Genomic DNA, 19,333 nt, shown 5'->3' on the forward strand with positions numbered 1-19,333 from the left:
CATTGGTCACTGTTGTTACGTATTATCCGTAATTTCTCCAAAAATATTAGTCCTATCAACTTTGTTTTCTTTAAATTCTTTAAAGCTACAGCATTGTGGGATTTAGTGTTGTCTAGTGGTAAGGTTGTCAACTGCATTATGCCATCACCAATCCCATTTTTGTTTCCCTTCTCATTTTTGCTTCTTTGGCAATGGAGATTCATGCTCCCTTGCCTTCTCTTGTGATAACTGTGTATAATCCTGCAAAATGCAAAAAAACAGGGTAAGTGTGTCCCTCATGACACTGCAACACAATGGACTCCATGAGGGGTCCCACTCCCATGTGATGGGCTCATTCTAAGCTTATGAAAAGAAATCTATTGATTATTGCAGGTAAACATACACTATTGAGCAGATGGTTATCAATGTTATATTCCATTTCTGCTAATAAAAGCCCCTAAATCTTACACACTGTTGCTTTAAAGGAACCAGCTCATTTTGACATTAGAAACATAATGTCAAATTTTCAATTTTTCAATTCAAAAAACGATTTCTTCCAACATGGACGACCTGGTACATGACAACATGAAGACCATTATAGAAGATTACTAAGTAACTGTCTCAAAATGTCTGATTAAAAACAATCAAATTTTCTTACAAACTGCAGAAAGTGTGTCTGTGTGTGTGTGTGTAATTTCTGGTTTTCGTTCTGCCAGGTGTTGGGAACATATAATTAGAATACAGTGGATAATTTACCTGCCTTTATTTGGAAGACATATTATTCCGAAATGACTTACAAATCAAGGAACTAATCAGTTTAAGATTCGAACAGATCAGCAGATGCAAACATCTGGTGCAGCCAACTTAAGAAACTGGACGTTACCAGAAGTAGTTGCAGAACAGTAAGGTTTTGTGTGCATGCTCCATTTTAAAGTTCACACTTTTTCCTGATTTTGTGCATTGGTATTAACAGACTGTTGTACAACCAGGTATGTGACGCCATAACTAACAAATGTCCCATAAACCTGATAAATCAAACACACAGCTTATCCCATTTATACATTTATTTTAGCCCATTTCAGAGTGCTAATATGTTCCAAAACTGTACTTAAGTAAAAAGGTGACATAAAATAAATAGTGTGTTGGGAGGGCTACATTAACTCAAACCCTATTAAAACCTTTTAGGCATCTAGATGCATGCTGAGATGGGGCAGACTGAATTACTTCTTCATTGTAATAAACATTTTACTTAAAGATGTCCAGTAAAATGGGCTCTTCCAGTTGATCAATGGTGACTTTTCTTGTGAAACACTGACACCTACTGGAAGATACAGAAACGACATACCACTGCAACATCTTAAAAAAACAAAACAAAAACAAAACAAAACCTTAAAGTTCAGTATATTTGCCCTTTTTCTCATCACTATCCTCACTGGGTCACAGAGACAGAGAGATGAGTGATACAAACACATTTATTAATATAAAAATGCTCTTTGGCAATGCAGCATAATAACATATTTAGGAAATTAAGAAAACAACTGGAGTGCCCTAATTATCAATGAGTTGTTCATAATTCAAAATAAAATTTTCATGAGGCATTTGCTAGAACGTGTGGAAATGCAGAACGTTAACTCAGAAGTCTTCTGTTCCATTCTGAAACAGACGCCACATTAAAATTAAGATACACTGGCAACAAAATTCCATTTTACAGGTCTTGTAATAGTCACCATAACATTAAACGCACTGTGCAACTGCAGCTAACAGCACCAACAGCATTAGCAAAAACCAACAAATGCACTTTCACGGTCTGATGTAGAATACCTCTTTCACAAACTTTTGGCCACAAGACGAAAATACAATAAAGGCAGAAGTGCAGCATGTGACAGTGTTTCCACTAAATACTTCAAAACAGCAAACGTTTCACAAAGCAAATACTGTAAAACCAGCAATAATAGGACAGGGGCCTTGTCGAAAACATGTTTTCTTTAACTTAGCATGAAGTGGAAAGGGAAAAAAAAAAAACAGTCTGCAAATTAAAAAGCTCAATATAGCTTTTAAGGTGTAAAAACAAAGGAAAAAAGTATAAATAAGAAAATAAATACTCACTATGCAGTAGGTGCATACTTCATCGTTGGGTGTAGTGTGGATTTATAGCCAGGTGTTGTAGCTTTAATTGTGTAGTGAGGAACAAACATATGTTCTAATGGGTTTTAATGCACCGCTTAGTGTTCAAACAGCAAATTAGGTTAGTTTCAGTGCACAGCTGCAAGACTGTTTTTTTGGTTAAAACAAAATACTGAAACTGAAGTGGGGGAGATTTGTTTTTTAAAGTTTAAAAACTGTGGACATGTGTGCACATAACTGAGCATAATTTATTCAGCACTATGCCATTTTAAACTATCTTTTTGAGATCTACTGCCAGACAAAAACATACAAAACAAAAAGAAAGGAAAAAAAAAGAGCCACAAAAATAAAGCCACAGAAAATATATACTTTGGATACTGATATCTGCCATATGTCATCTTGAAGCATATCTCAGGGATGTTCATTTCTAATTCCACCTCAGTTTGTAAGAGTTTTGGCATTCACAAGATGTGCTCAATATGTGCACCGCTCCTCTGGTTCAGCCAGATCTCCCTTTAAGGGCCCCTTCACACATAACATGATTGAAGCCGACTAGCGCACGAAGGAGGAATTGCATGCCAGTCGCGAAAATTTGGAGCCGTCTCCAATGCCTCGTACATGTGTCTCTACAACTATTCTCGCACAGCAGCAGCTGAAAGACAGAGAGCCCATTCAATCCCTCCCGCGGCAGGTGTCGCCCAAATTCCAGGTGTCACACACTCACATCAAACACTACTCGCTGGAGACTTAGAAAATGTGGTGCCGTTTGCACTGTTAGCACAAAAATAGAGCGCAGACGATCACGTTCGAGCTGCAAGTGAAATTTGTCTATTGCAAAGCAAGACACGACATGCTGATATGTATTTACAGACATGATCACTTGGGTTTGCAAGATCGATTTGTACTAGTAGAACGCAACCAGTTTCCCTTTTTGCTCGATTGTAAATGGCATCCTCATTGGATCAGTCTCAAACTACATCAGAAGAAATTTCTCACATCTATCTTGATGTATGAAAATAAAAACTGAATTTAGATTAGCCATTGCAGAATTAGAGTTAAATGATTTTGTGGCACTTTTTTGAAACACCCTATAATTTCATGATCATGATGCAAATGTTCCATTAAAGCACAATGATAGCTCAATATAAATTCAAAACAATTATTTGCACTGTGCACACAGGTCAACACTTCTACTGACCATACTACTAACGTATCTCCCTGTCACGTGCAACAAAAAGCCACCGGGGGAACATACCGAAGATAACCACAAGTTGTTTGGTGCAAGTAAGTCGGCTACATCAAAATGAAGTTGACAAAGGTACAGGGTTATTGCAGACTTCTGGAAATGTACAAACAAAACAAAAAACCAAAGTTGAACTGAAAACTATATGCGTGCTAACTGTAAGGCTGTCGCCAGTTATCACACAGTGCCTGTACCTGTAGTAGTAAAGGCACACTAAAAACAGGAATAAAATAAACTTAGATGGACAAAACCAGTAGCAAAAGTATATTGCATTTGTCATTGCAAGTATGCACAAACTGTTCCACTGTCAGCGATCACTACCTGCAAGAATACTGTGATCACATCACATATAAACAATTATTGCATTGTTTGTCTAGCACATCTGTGAAAAGCTTTATACAGGATTCTGTAGAGAACACAGAACTTGAAACCTGAAAATGTGACACTATGCCATTTGGAAACCACAGTTTGAACATTTGTACACTCTTAATTAGGATGTGAGATGCCACCAACTCCATTCCAAAAAGGTGCCTGTGGCCCTACTTCTTACAGTCTTAGTGTGTACGACAAGGACAGCGGTTCTTCTGTCTGACTGCAGACATGTTGGTGCTTGTGCGTGTTGTTAACATCACGAAACAAACATTCAGTATGACTATGTTTCAACAAAAGAGTAGCCCGATATGAGTAAAAATTATATTTAAATTTTACAATACCTTAATTCAGTTGGTGTTTATGTGCACTTATCCTTTGTCTTTACGATAAAGGGCTACAGAGTACAGCAAAATGACACCGTTTTGCTGTCTATTCGTCGAAAGAAAAACTTGCCAGACCGGAAGGGTTTGAAATACCAGGTATCTCTGGCTGCCAAGTCTTTGGTCTGGTGGACAATCTGTTTCTGGTACAGAAAGAAAAGCGGGACATGAATCTTGGTTTAAAGCAGAGACTGATGTGATCACAGCCAGGCTGTGGTTAGGAATAAGTTCACATGAACTATTAAAAGTCAGGTGCACAATAAAGAGAGACATTTTCTCAAGAGAAGGTCCCTGGTTTTGTCTGTGAAGGACCTTGGCCTATAAAAAACACAGTGTGCCCTTTCATTATTGCTGAACAAAACAGAGCTATAACTATTTTCAACAGTGGGCCAAAGCAGTTTCACTTCCCCTTTAATGGGGAAGCAACAGTGAAGACACTGTTAACTGCAGGTTTGTGATCTGATCTTAGATGTATCCCTTAAAGCCAGGATAAGCCACCATGTGCACAGAAGGGCTGAGCATACAAAGGTTTCATTTCCAAAGATTACGCTTAATTATTTCAAAGGTTAGTTGCTTCTCTCTGGTTAAAGTTGTAACGAGGAACAACATCCAATGCAGAATGTGGTTGGAGCAAAAACCATCTGACTCTCAGTCCTTGCAAATGTTATCTATCCACTTAGATCCCTGGTCCAGTTAGTACCAGTTCCATTTGTTCAGTCTATACGCCAAAGTTTCTGAACAAACCGAGCTCAAGGCTGCCAGGGTTTCCTGTCCTTGCCTTTCTGTTCAGGAATGTGTTTGTAGCGGCATTTGTCCCCAAAATGGCAGCCAGTGGTTCTCCAGAAGTAACACTCATCTCCATTCACTGGGCCACGCCGCCTGGGACTGTGCAGAGAGAAACAAGACAGACATCATAGTAACGCCTGATAGCTTCATTAAAACCGAACAAACAGCATTCCAGTTGTGCAACTCCAAAATCAGAAAAGGGTGAGACAAATTAAAGAAAAAGAGGGAAAAAAGTGTTTCTTCCATTTACTTTGACTTCTACTTCATCACAAACAGTATGAACCCAAGAAATTTCATGTTTTATGTGTTCAACATTTATTATACATCTATTACTGCATTTCAGGCTGTAACACATTAAAAAAATTAGGGTGAGGGAAATTTATAGCTAGTAATGGAGTATAACAATAAAATAAAACAATTCATTAAATAATGTTATTCAAACAGATTATGTCAGCAGGTGATCATAATTTCTGACAAAAGTAGTACCCATGAAAGGCTGCGTCTTTGAGGACCAAAGATGGGCAGGAGATCTCTAATTTGTTAACCAATGTGTGACAAAATTATTGAAATGTTTTAAAACAATGTTCCTTAACCTCTTAAACCCTAGAGTCCCAAATTTGGGGACTTGCCCTGTTTTGGAAAATTTGAACACTCATAACTAACCAATGCTGACACCAACATACACTTATTATACATCAAAATGTCAAGCAAAGTCTCCTGTACAAAAGTATCCACCTCAATCACATATCAACTAACCACAGCTGAAACGCCAAGCAAATAGACATAAATCGGAATTCATTTTTTGGGAAAAAAAAAAAAACCCACTCATTTACTCCTACCAAGTATTATTTACTTTCAATTTTTTTTTTGTATCCACAACATCCCCTAGGACCTGTCTTTTAGCTGATCTAAACTTTTGCATTTTTGACCTTGTACAAGCTGAGAAATAAATATTGAGAAGGGATTTGCATATTTCTCCCTCTACAGTGCATATCATTAAATGATTGAAGGAATCTGAAGGCATTTCAGTGAGTAAAGGGCAAAGACTCAGGCCTAAGCTGAACACCTGTTATTTCCAGTCCCTCAGAAGGCACTACATCAAGAACCATCATTCATAAATAGCTGATATAACCGCATGGGCAAGTGGACAGATGGTTTGTTAGGCTCTAGGCTGGACTATTGTAATTCATTATTATCAGGTTGTCCTAAAAGTTCCCTAAAAAGCCTTCAGTTAATTCAAAATGCTGCAGCTAGAGTACTGACGGGGACTAGAAGGAGAGAGCATATCTCACCCATATTGGCCTCTCTTCATTGGCTTCCTGTTAATTCTAGAATAGAATTTAAAATTCTTCTTCTTACTTATAAGGTTTTGAATAATCAGGTCCCATCTTATCTTAGGGACCTCGTAGTACCATATCACCCCAATAGAGGGCTTCGCTCTCAGACTGCAGGCTTACTTGTAGTTCCTAGGGTTTGTAAGAGTAGAATGGGAGGCAGAGCCTTCAGCTTTCAGGCTCCTCTCCTGTGGAACCAGCTCCCAATTCAGATCAGGGAGACAGACACCCTCTCTACTTTTAAGATTAGGCTTAAAACTTTCCTTTTTGCTAAAGCTTATAGTTAGGGCTGGATCAGGTGACCCTGAACCATCCCTTAGTTATGCTGCTATAGACGTAGACTGCTGGGGGGTTCCCATGATGCACTGTTTCTTTCTCTTTTTGCTCTGTATGCACCACTCTGCATTTAATCATTAGTGATCGATCTCTGCTCCCCTCCACAGCATGTCTTTTTCCTGGTTCTCTCCCTCAGCCCCAACCAGTCCCAGCAGAAGACTGCCCCTCCCTGAGCCTGGTTCTGCTGGAGGTTTCTTCCTGTTAAAAGGGAGTTTTTCCTTCCCACTGTAGCCAAGTGCTTGCTCACAGGGGGTCGTTTTGACCGTTGGGGTTTTACATAATTATTGTATGGCCTTGCCTTACAATATAAAGCGCCTTGGGGCAACTGTTTGTTGTGATTTGGCGCTATATAAAAAAATTGATTGATTGATTGATTTGTTTTTGGAAGAAATGGATGCCAGGCGATGTGGACCAAAGACTATTGGCAACAAGTCCAAAAGCCAGGGTCTGTTATCATATACAGTTGTCAGTACCTTTGACAAATGGTTAATTTACACTTCTGTAATGGCAGCATTAATGCAGAAACATACATTGAGATTTTAGAGCAACATATGCTGCCTTCAAGACTACATCTTTTCCAGGGATGTCTGTGCATTTTTCAACAAGACAATGCAAAAATGCATTCTGCACACGTTACAAAGGTATGACTGTTTAATCTTTAATTTAACCTTTATTTAACCAGGTTAGACCCACTGAGATCAAGATCTTTTTGCAAGGGAGACCTGTGCAATTATAAAGTTTCCAGTTCACCTAACCTGCATGTCTTTAAACATGTGAGGAAACCGGAGCACCCGGAGGAAACCCACACAAACACGTGAAGAACATGCAAACTCCACATAGAAAGGCCACAGGTGGGAATAGAGCCCATGACCTTCTTGCTGTGAGGCAACAGTGCTAACCACTAAGCCACTGTGCTGCCACCTGATATACTTAATTGATTTGTATCCTCAATGCCACAACATACATTGATGCCACAGAAACATACATTGAGATTTTAGAGCAACATATGCTGCCTTCAAGACTACATCTTTTTCAGGGATGTCTGTGCAATTTTCAACAAGACAATGCAAAAATGCATTCTGCACACGTTACAAAGGTATGACTGTTTAATCTTTAATTTAGCCTTTATTTAACCAGGTTAGACCCACTGAGATCAAGATCTTTTTGCAAGGGAGACCTGCGCAATTATAAAGTTTCCAGTTCACCTAACCTGCATGTCTTTAAATGTGTGAGGAAACCGGAGCACCCGGAGGAAACCCACGCAAACATGGGAAGAACATGCAAACTCCACATAGAAAGGCCACAGGTGGGAATAGACCCCATGACCTTCTTGCTGTGAGGCAACAGTGCTAACCACTAAGCCACTGTGCTGCCACCTGATATACTTAACTGATTTGTATCCTCAATGCCAAAACATTTTTCAGTGTTGCAAGAAGGAATGCAACATTACATACAAGTAAATTTGTATCCCAACATTTATTGGAATGTGTTGCAGTCCTGAAAGTAATTATATCAAGGAATGAAATGAAGTCGATTACTCAAAGCATTAAAAATAGTGTGGTTTCATACTGTCCACAATGAAGTAGAAGTTAAGCTAAATGAAAGAATCAGTGCTTGGGATTTTTTGTTTTTTTGCATTTTCCATACTGTCCCAGTTTTTATGATTTGGGGTTGTTTAATTCATGGAGCCTGTAGAGTCAAATGTTACCCAGCAGCTGGCCCTGCCTGCTGTGTGACAGGGAGGCAGGTCTTTAGTGGAAGAACCCTTTGAGTGCGGCGGTCAGGATAGCGTACCACTAAACGTGTGTTCTCAATGCAGTAGCCCTGTGAGGGGATGAACACACACACCAACGTCCATCCATAAATGCATTCTTGACAATACTACAAGAATGAGAACAGCACTCACATTTAGTTTCTCCATGGCATGAGCTGCCATATTTGCATTCTTGAAATTGACAAAGGCACAGAATCTCTCATGCAGCACACGGATACTCTCTATTTCACCATACCTACAGCACAAAGCAAACAACACAAAAGTCAATAACCGCCGTTAAATATTACAGTACATGTTTCTGCACAAATACACCTATATGCTGACTAAAAAATAGTGCTTATATGGCCTCATTTCTACTCATTCAGTTTTCCTGGAATGGGATCACACATTTTGAAAAGGTCCCAGAGGTGTTTCTCAGTCAACTCGGTGGTTACGTTGCCCACCCATAAAGATGGACAAGGACTTCTAAAAGGAAATAGACAGACAAACAATGTGAACAAGCCTGTTCAGATACCTCATTTGTTGATTAATACATGTTGACAACTGTCAAGTTAAAAAAAAAACACTACAGCCAGGAGACGAATGACTGACTAAGTAGTTACCTACCCTGGCTGGAGAACTGATAAATCCTGGCTCCCAGCTGCAGAGAGATAAAGTGCAAACTGAATGTATAACACTACACTACCAGACACGAACATTGTGCAGGAGTTACTAACACATAACCTATATCTGCCTAAGAGTGCTCACAACCTGAAGACTGACCCGAGGTGTGCAAATTAACTTAAATCATTTGCTAGTTGTCCATAATGTGAACTTGCTGTGTTTATGGGAGGAAAAGGTATGCACAAAACACACTCTAGGCTTATCTAATTACCACGTTGATCAAGCCATTGAGTGGAACGCTTGACGTCTCAGTGGGCATGGCCAAAGTTGAACTTGATGACATTGTACAGACTACATACAGTATAACTTGCACTGCTAGGACAGTCATTCAAGTTTTATTTTTCGTAACAAAAAAAAAACATTTCAAACTAGTGGTGTAACAAACCATAGTTTATCCATGATTGAAGCAGACTGTCTCGCGTGTATAACTGTGAAGTTTACATAATTGTGTAAAATACAGATTTATCAACATAATGACTTGTTTTTAAAGATGCACCATTTCAATGAAACAGAAGTAATTGTCCCTTCATGTGAACAGAGCATGTAAAAGGAAACTGTGCTCAGCTTGATGCAGATTCAGTGCGTGTTGGGGTCTTTGCATGAAAAGAAATACTACGAAATATCAGGAACTGGTGACAGAGTGTGCACTACGCCTTGCTGAGCTCTGGAACTACCACCCCCCTCCCGAGTTTAGCTTAGTGGTGCACCACTTGCAAAGCTATATTTGTCTCCCCTTTTTTGCTGACCTGGTAAATGAACTGGTCCATGATCAAAAACACTGATCCGACCTGATCCATCAGTTTTTCAATCCGTTAAATCCTTATTTCAGATTTTAAAAAAGAAACAAAAATCACTATTTCATGAGATGAGACACCACCACTTGTACACAGACTTATGGGTATATATCACATTGGAAGAGTCTTCAGTGTCCACTTTGTAACGGCAACAGCTGCAAAACTCCAGTGTTGCAAATGAAAATTGTGAGGAACTGTGTTTGTCACTGTGGAAGACAGAGACAGACACATCAGGAGAGAAACTCTGGATGACTTAAAAGAACAACCAAGGGGGTCGAACAGACCCAGTGGACAGAAAGAAATGATAAAGACAGCTGTGAAAGGCTGCCAGTCATGTATATATCACATTTGAGTAAAGGGTGATGTAGACTGAGGAAAACGTAGGTCAGAATGTTGAAAGAACATCACTTGTCTCACTCTCGGTAGCATCGCTAAGGTGCCGTTTCTGTTTTCAATTTCAACACGATATCATTGCCATGTATAAATTCATAAGAGTTGATCCCCAGTGTAATCCTGGCACATGCTCCTACCTAAATACATTAAATCATAGCAGAAAACTATTGTTTTGCATAACATTTTAGAATAGGCAATTATACAACCTGTGGTGCTAAAAGAGAAAAGAGTCTGAACATGTGTTCTTACCCCGGGAAAAATCAGAACAAGATGATAACACAGCCTGTACAGATGAGAACTTCTCTAATAGTAGAACACTTTGTACTTCTTCAAAACCAAGTTCCTGAGCAAAGCAAGGGAGAGAAACAAAAATGTCACAAAAATACAATTAAAGGAATTGAGCCTCTGAATACAACAAGCAATGTACGCGTTAGTGCACATATAGACCCTATGCTGACTGTGGCTGTTAAATATGAAATTCAGTATTTGATATTGATACACAATCTTGAACCATCCAGCAGGTGTCCATGTTCACCAGCTGCAGCACAGCAAATGAAGTCTTCCTTTTCGCGCAGACACCAGAACATTAAACATCATGCAAGAACCGCTTCTACTAATAGATTAATTAAAAGGTATAGGGCCACTAAGTTTTTTAAGATTTAAGGCAGAAAAATAATTTTCTTTGGCACCAGTATAATTTTATTTATTAGTCCTCAAATAGGGTATTCATAACATGACATTACCAATACAATCAAAATTTGCATTGTCTAGATAAAAATTCATAAAAAGTTCCCCTGAAGGGAAAAGAACAGACAGCCTTGAAGTACTTATTACAGCAAAGGTTGAGACCAACACAGTCAATGACAGTGACATCATAGATCACGGTGACAGCCAATCAGAGCAGAGAGGCACTGTGACATCACTGGCTGGTCTCTCTCTGGATGCTAATACAACATGGCGGAAAATGCTCAGAAATTGCTGCATTTCTGTATAAATCTAACATGTTTCTCATGTATTATGTGTAAGCTAGCAAGAAATAAACTCTTCTAAAGCTAAAAATGCTATTTTTTGCAACCTGATAACACCTGTAGTGATTTACAAGACATCTCATGGTCATCAATGTGCATGCTACATGCACACGCATCACCCATGGTCAAAAGGTAACTTCCAGTCTTGTCAAAAGCTGATATATGCACACCCTCCTGCAGATGCTGTTAAAAGGTGAATAAAATGTTATTCATTTGAATTCCTCCAAGATAAGTGTTCTCTTCATTAAAATGAGCTGTAATTTTACAGGATGTTTCTAAAATAAAGAGGCATTATAATGCTTGTATTGCAGTAGAAGTTAAAGTCAGTTTTGTTCGATTTAGGCTGCCCTCTAGCTTTAAGAAGAACTAACTGCTTTCACCAATATTCACGTAGGGTTTTATTTTTATTTATGCATTTGCTTATTTTTGGAAATATATGGAAAATCTAGGAGTCCTAGGCCAAAAAGCAAAAACTATAGTTATTTTGTTCTATTCCCATCTTGCTAAAAAAGGCACGAGAAATTTTTGATAAAATCTTCTGGAATGAGGCCTAATGCCTGACACACAGGTGTTTCAAAACATTTCAAATTAATGTGCAGTGGAAGCAAAAGGTTCCAACACTGTCCCTAGCCAAACACTCTATCTATTCTTTCATTTCAGTTATGTTTCCCCGTTCTTTCTCCACACACACAGACATGAATGTCTGTTCCTCTGCGTTTTTACGGCACAGGTCTTTGTGTCATTAGACAGCAATCTTTACTGTTTGTTAAAGACATATATTCATATTTATTTGCTTGCAGTGAGCATGACTGCTAATTGTATTTTATCTGGAGCCCAACATGAGGAAAAGCTCAAATAGTAACGCCAGCATGATCGCTCATTTAAAGAACGCTTTAAATGTGACCGGACTCTGTTTTAAATGTGTGCAGAAAGTAAGTTTCCACCCCTCATATTTTAAAATGAATAGGCAGTGTCTTTCCTTTAGGATAAATAAAGTTGATCTTATTCTCATTTCAAGTGTAAAGAAATTTTTGGTCGTGAATCAGAATTTTTTTTTTCCCCGTATGTAAGTCACATGGAATATAAATCACAGGACCTCTCAAACTAGCAAAAAAAAAAAAAAAAAATCCCCTGCAACTTATACTCCGGAAAATACGGTAACTGTTACTGAATTAATGTCCATACAGCCTGGGTTTAAAGGACTAGCTCACTCACTCACTCATCTAAATTTTTGTGGTTCAAGCACAAAGCCATTGCCAGCACAGGGAATAATAACAACAACAACATTATAAAGGCTTGCATTTACCATTAACTGGAGCACTTTGCAATTAAACAAATCGTTGAGAGCCTCCTCACAGTCTTTATCCAGTTTCAAAACCTGCTCCATAGCTTTTTCAGCCTCACTGTATCGCTGTAGGACACACAGAAACCCAAGAAGAGTTAATTAACTTAAACCATGTCATAAGTGCTCAGGGCCCGGTTTCATAAAGCAGTCTAATCTTGTAGTTTACAAACCTTAGTCAACTAAGTTTAGTCACCCAACATTATCCGTCTAATCTCCATTTCACATTGACAGCTAAACTTGTAGATTAGCCATTTTAAGTTAGTCAATGATTTTCACAGTCATAGCAGCCTCAAAAGTGCCGTTGCCAAGAAACCCTTCCAATGCACGACAGTTTTGTTTACTTCCGGGTTGGTCCGTCTGCTACAAACATGGCTGAGTCTGCCATAGCAGAGGAGACACGCTCCCAACCTTGGCATCCATTTAACATCTCCAATGGATTATTCCAGCCTTGGAACATCCGCTCCTGCCACAAGTCTCTCCTTCCTTCCTCCATCAGTTGGTGGTACATGATAGCCACCTTTTTTGAGGTAAGACACAGAAGTTTTCTCACCTAAAAGATTAGCCTCCTCTGTACCAGACTAAAAAGTTCAGTCAGGTAACGCAAAACTTTAACCAACTAAACATTTTGTGCAACAACTAATGGCAAAAGATGAGTCAAGTACATGACTAAACAAGATTAGACCGCTTTATGAAACCTGGCCCAGGTGTGATGCTGTTAAAGCCCCGGTCACATGGCACTAACGAAGGACACCAAAGCCAAAACAAGAAATCTAGACTTGCGTTGACTTTTGGAGATAGCGTTTAACCATCGTCCAACTTCATTCCTGCAGCTGGCGCTTTGTCAGGATTTTCAAACTGTTGAAAAATGTGAATGAATCCCGACGACAACCTCAATTCGTCCGTATTCCGTTTTGTTTTCTGTGTTGACTGTTCCCCATCGTTTCTGTAGTTCCCGCACCGTCAGCATTGTGTTTGATTGTCATCCAAGTTCATCCAACCGCCCAAGTCTGATGTCTTGGACGAATGTTGACGATATCTGAATGGATCAATAACTAAAGCTCAGACGAGCTGAATGTGACTTGTAAATTTGTGGGACGAAAAGCAACATTTTCATACAGAAACAATAGCAGCAACTATTTACGCACGTTGCAGCAGTCTCTGGCTGGTGTGCACACGCACGTTGCAACCATGAAGACATATTGTTGTCAAGACAACCAGTTTTAGGAAAAAGCACGAAAAACAATATTTTGTTCCATGCCCATCTTGACAAAAAATGCATGAGAAATTTTAGATAAAATCTTCTGGAATGAGGCGTAATGTCTGACACACAGGCGTTTTCAAAAGATTTCAAATTAATCTGCAGTGGAAGCAAAAGGTTCAAGCACTGTCCCCAGCCAAACGTTCTATCTATTCTTTCAAGTCAGTTATGTCTCCCCAGTTCTCATAGCTGCAGGTGCTGTTGAGAGCACAGGCTGGCGCTCAGTCTGATACCCGCTGTCAAGTCACGTCATCATGAATGTTTCCTTTGGATTTTGTTTAAAGCATCATGGTCGCCGGTCGCTTCGTTTTTCTTTTGTTAGTTTAGGTTTTGTTTTATTCTTTTATGTCCTCTGGACTCGCAGGCTTTTCGGTGATGGGAGAAGTGCAGGCTCATTCGTCCACTTTTTCTCAACGTGTGACTTTTTGCGATCACTGTGTGCTGTGTGACCGGGCCCTTAATTCTTCTACATATAAAACACCATGACCACTGTGCCATGTCCCCACCTTCATGCCCATCAGAGCACTTCCTTTTCGAAAGTGTCCTTTTGGCCAGTCTGGAGCCATCTGAATGGAACGTTCAGCATCAGCCAGAGCTTGAGGGTACTGCTCCAAACAGATATAGCAATAGGAACGATTCCCAAAGAACCTTTTTAAAAACAAATAAATGAATAAAAACTTGCACACAAAAGAGGTCTCTGGTCCTTGTGCATTATTCCGGTTCTGACTAGATGATGTACCTGTAATCCTTTGGATCATATTTGATGGCTTCTGTAAACATACTGACTGCTTGTGCATACTGCCCCTCCTGGACAAGCTTAATCCCTTTTTCTGCAAGAATAAAAATGGCATGTGAACATTTTTATACATGTAAGTTGTCAATGGTGAAATACACATTATATAAGCTAACATTTTAGCATATCTCAATGAATGAATTGTTGTACAAATAAGCCTTTTATTTGATATTTAGTTTTTACCTGTGAGTGAAGCACTTTTCTTAGTCACAGTGTCAGATCCATTAGTCTGTAAGTAAATTATTTTCATCAGTTCATAATCACAAATACTTTCGTTGGCATGTTATGACTCATGCATTTCATATCACTATACCTCTACTGCCACACTGTCATAAACAATTATATGAATTCTTCAAAGGTGCCAGTAACATGATAGTTTTTTTTATTTGCAGCTCTTAGTATCATGAGTTAAATACATTTTTCCTCATAACAGAAATGCAGCAATGCATTAATAATTAAAAGACATGAAAGACCGAACACTAAGCTTCTGTCAACAGCTGAGCTACAGAAACTCTATACACACACACACACACACACACACACACACACACACACACACACACACACACACACACACACACACACACACACACACACACACACACACACACACACACACACATTCCAGCAGCAGTTTCAAAGCTTTTTTAGTTTACGCTCCACTTTCCACCTGTCAAACTTTGGACCCAGCGGAGCACCAAGCTGTGCATGAATAGTGGATATCTGATTTATGCACTCATGCTGATCTCACGGTATCTGCCAGTATGCATTCACCTCTTTCCTCGCCTCGTTCTCCTTGTTCTCTTTGGACTTACGACCTGATCCTTTGGGTTTAATATGGCTAGCAGCATTAGCAAAAAAGGCACTGCTCTTATCCCATTCTGGTTCCTGGAGTCACAAGAAAGAAGACGTTAGTGGGTTTCAATTAATCAAGACCTACAAGTACATAAGTTTACTGACTCTGATTTCATGGACTATGCTGTGATCTCTGTGGAATCAATGGACACCCTGATTGCAGCACATGAGAAGCTGAGTGAAGAGTCAGACTGTCTGGTTTCGCGATTGTGCTTAAAGCCAGGGTGTTAGTGACTTCCTGGACTTAACAATCAGAAGTGTATCTGTATGTGGTTAAACTGCTGAACTTATCGAGAAATTGATTCACATTCAGACAGCATTCCTGTCTTTGGGTCCTTGACTTCTGAGATTGAGAGATGGCTATGAAGAGCTCAGGGAGTCATGAAGTTCTTGGAATGTGATGCTTGGCAATACTGACACTTTTGCAGGAGAAAAAAAGGTCCATCTCTTCAGGGTACTGGTGTATGGATCCTAACCAGTTACCTAAGGTGACAAATGGTGTCTTTGGTGTGAGTTCTCTTGGAAAGATTCCTTGTAATGACTGGTTACATAGGGAGACACAGCTCAAGTACACCACTTGCATTGTGAGAAAATATCCGCTATAACATTTTACGGATGCAGCACACTTCTCTTGGGTTTATCCAGCTCACAGGTGGCTCAGTATGGAAGAACCCTGCAAGATGGAAAAGGCCAACAGAATGTCTACGTATCACCAGGCTGCAGCAGGTAGAAGACTGCTTTTGGTTGATGGGTGTTGACCAGTATTCTGCCTAGGTGGTTGTCATCCAGGTCCCAGTGTGGTGGATGCAGTGGCACTCAGCATCAGTACATATTCAAAGACCTGTTATGGTTTCCCCATGACAAAAGTGGGGACTGTCCTAATATTTTTGTGCTCCCTAAACAGGGAACAGTACCAATTTACAAAACCAGGTGTAGACTCAAACCTAATATTGTGGTCTATCTTTTTCATTATTATATGTCATGTATTGTGCTTGGACAGTAATACCCCATACTAGGGTGTTTAAAAATGGCAAACATATCCCTTTACATACAGTCATTACAAAAAATCTATGTGCAGTATAATGTGCACTGTTCATAATGTGTGTGTGTGTGTGTGTGTGTGTGTGTGTGTGTGTGTGTGTGTGTGTGTGTGTGTGTGTGTGTGTGTGTGTGTGTGTGTGTGTGTGTGTGTGTGTGTGTGTGTGTGTGTGTGTGTGTGTGTGTGTGTGTGTGTGTCCATCCATCCAGCAGCAGCACCACTACCTGTGTTTAAAGGTATCAAAAATTGAATACCACCAAACCTATCATGTATATCAAGGTATAATTTTCGATCACAAAATAGTGGGAGTCAATATTTTACTTCAAAGTTAATTAGGAGACTTATACAGGTCAACCAAAGATTGGTAACCAGTACAATCTATTGGTTAAACTGTAAACCTGCATTCTCTCAACCATAGTTGGCAAAACAGACATAAAGACATGGATGACCTCTAATTTCCTGCTTTTAAACTCAGATAAAACTGAAGTTATTGTACTTGGCCCCACAAATCTTAGAAACATGGTGTCTAACCAGATCCTTACTCTGGATGGCATTACCCTGACCTCTAGTAATACTGTGAGAAATCTTGGAGTCATTTTTGATCAGGATATGTCATTCAAAGCGCATATTAAACAAATATGTAGGACTGCTTTTTTGCATTTACGCAATATCTCTAAAATCAGAAAGGTCTTGTCTCAGAGTGATGCTGAAAAACTAATTCATGCATTCATTTCCTCTAGGCTGGACTATTGTAATTCATTATTATCAGGTTGTCCTAAAAGTTCCCTAAAAAGCCTTCAGTTAATTCAAAATGCTGCAGCTAGAGTACTGACGGGGACTAGAAGGAGAGAGCATATCTCACCCATATTGGCCTCTCTTCATTGGCTTCCTGTTAATTCTAGAATAGAATTTAAAATTCTTCTTCTTACTTATAAGGTTTTGAATAATCAGGTCCCATCTTATCTTAGGGACCTCGTAGTACCATATCACCCCATTAGAACGCTTCGTTCTCAGACTGCAGGCTTACTTGTAGTTCCTAGGGTTTGTAAGAGTAGAATGGGAGGCAGAGCCTTCAGCTTTCAGGCTCCTCTCCTGTGGAACCAGCTCCCAATTCAGATCAGGGAGACAGACACCCTCTCTACTTTTAAGATTAGGCTTAAAACTTTCCTTTTTGCTAAAGCTTATAGTTAGGGCTGGATCAGGTGACCCTGAACCATCCCTTAGTTATGCTGCTATAGACGTAGACTGCTGGGGGGTTCCCATGATGCACTGTTTCTTTCTCTTTTTGCTCTGTATGCACCACTCTGCATTAATCATTAGTGATCGATCTCTGCTCCCCTCCACAGCATGTCTTTTTCCTGGTTCTCTCCCTCAGCCCCAACCAGTCCCAGCAGAAGACTGCCCCTCCCTGAGCCTGGTTCTGCTGGAGGTTTCTTCCTGTTAAAAGGGAGTTTTTCCTTCCCACTGTAGCCAAGTGCTTGCTCACAGGGGGTCGTTTTGACCGTTGGGGTTTTACATAATTATTGTATGGCCTTGCCTTACAATATAAAGCGCCTTGGAGCAACTGTTTGTTGTGATTTGGCGCTATATAAAAAAATTGGAAAAAAAAAAAAATGACTGAATACAGTGAGTGGATTCATACAGACAAAATACTAATAGTCTTTTCTGGAATAATTCTTGCTCGTACCTCTTCAGTGGAACTGGAATGGGACTTCTGATATCCTTTGATTCCTGATGAATTCATGTCCAGATTGTTGGTGTACTTGCATGAGCCAGCTGGTTTTGTCTCCTTGTTCTCCTCTTTTAGCACCAGCTCCTCGTTGTCACCAACAGCTTCTGCTTCCAAGTCGCTCTCTTCCAATTCAGACTCTGCACCTCCATCCTCATCGTCATCATCCTAATGCAAGAGGCCAAACAAACATTCAGCTCTTCACCAGAAATGGCTCACCACATGGTTTACGGTATAATACCAGAAGTCAAACTCTAAGCCCACTGTTACCTGTTCAATACTTTCACTCTGCTTAACCTGCTCCTGCTTCTTTCGTTTCCGACGACGCTGGGGAGGAGAGAAGAGAATCATCATGGTTGACATCATTCATCATAGCAAAATATAATGACTGGGTTGAACCAATTGGTCAATCCAACCAATTAATTTGGTAAAAAAAAATAAAAAAAATAATAATTTTAAAAACTAATATTTAAAAATCAATTGAACCTATTCAGACAGCTGTGTTTCAATAAGAGGAAGGCTACTGCAACAGTCTGACACAGCATAAGATACAGTTACTGAAGAAAAAACAATGTAAATATAGTAAAATGTGGGAAAAAGTTACAAATATACAAACTAAAAATGTGGCCATGTTGAAGTATCTGAAAGCAGCACACTGGTTTAGAATGGATTCAGAGTGACTGTGGTTCAGATGGCGTTAACTAGGTAAAGTTACGCTGCTTAGGTCAGCAGAATATGTTAAAAAATGGTAAGCATAAGGAAAAGTGCATCTTCAATCTTTTGTTTTGAGATGATAAAATAAGCAATAATGATGACTTTTAGCCATCATTTAGCTGTCAATAATAGGACAATACCCTCCCTGGATCACCACCTTATCATAGTGGATGGGTTTGTATGCTCCAGTGATCCTGGGAGCTGTGCTATCTGGATCATTAGCTACTGGTAGGGTCACCCTTGGCAAATTGGTCCCAGGTGAGGAGACAAAGGGAGATCCAATAGATTCTTTATGATGGACACAAAAAAAGGACAGAGTCACCTTGCCCAGATTAGGGAAAGAAGCTTTTCCAACATCCCCAGGAAGGCCTCCTCTGGGGGAGAACCCGAAGGT

The 19,333-nt window shown here is 39.6% G+C and overlaps 1 protein-coding gene across 2 annotated transcripts in view; it reads right to left on the reverse strand.

The window, feature by feature from the left end:
- Positions 1–4,492: 4,492 nt before the first annotated feature.
- LOC117523628 (hsp70-Hsp90 organizing protein-like) overlaps positions 4,493–19,333 on the reverse strand; it is a 34,819-nt gene continuing 19,978 nt past the window's right edge. Inside the window, exons 4-16 of one of the 2 annotated variants that reach the window (XM_034185200.1) lie at positions 18,496–18,552; positions 18,184–18,393; positions 15,377–15,490; positions 14,786–14,831; positions 14,549–14,639; positions 14,316–14,457; positions 12,513–12,617; positions 10,428–10,521; positions 8,935–8,968; positions 8,716–8,793; positions 8,461–8,563; positions 8,263–8,378; positions 4,493–4,983 (exon numbers count right to left, since the gene is read on the reverse strand). In XM_034185200.1, the coding sequence (XP_034041091.1) occupies positions 4,848–4,983; positions 8,263–8,378; positions 8,461–8,563; positions 8,716–8,793; positions 8,935–8,968; positions 10,428–10,521; positions 12,513–12,617; positions 14,316–14,457; positions 14,549–14,639; positions 14,786–14,831; positions 15,377–15,490; positions 18,184–18,393; positions 18,496–18,552 (1,326 nt within the window). In that variant the 3' untranslated portion in view covers positions 4,493–4,847. The remainder of the gene's footprint in view (positions 4,984–8,262; positions 8,379–8,460; positions 8,564–8,715; positions 8,794–8,934; positions 8,969–10,427; positions 10,522–12,512; positions 12,618–14,315; positions 14,458–14,548; positions 14,640–14,785; positions 14,832–15,376; positions 15,491–18,183; positions 18,394–18,495; positions 18,553–19,333) is intronic. The other variant, XM_034185201.1, reaches the window with a different exon arrangement.

Source organism: Thalassophryne amazonica, chromosome 13, assembly GCF_902500255.1.
Source record: "Thalassophryne amazonica chromosome 13, fThaAma1.1, whole genome shotgun sequence".
Taxonomy (NCBI): Eukaryota; Metazoa; Chordata; class Actinopteri; order Batrachoidiformes; family Batrachoididae; genus Thalassophryne; species Thalassophryne amazonica.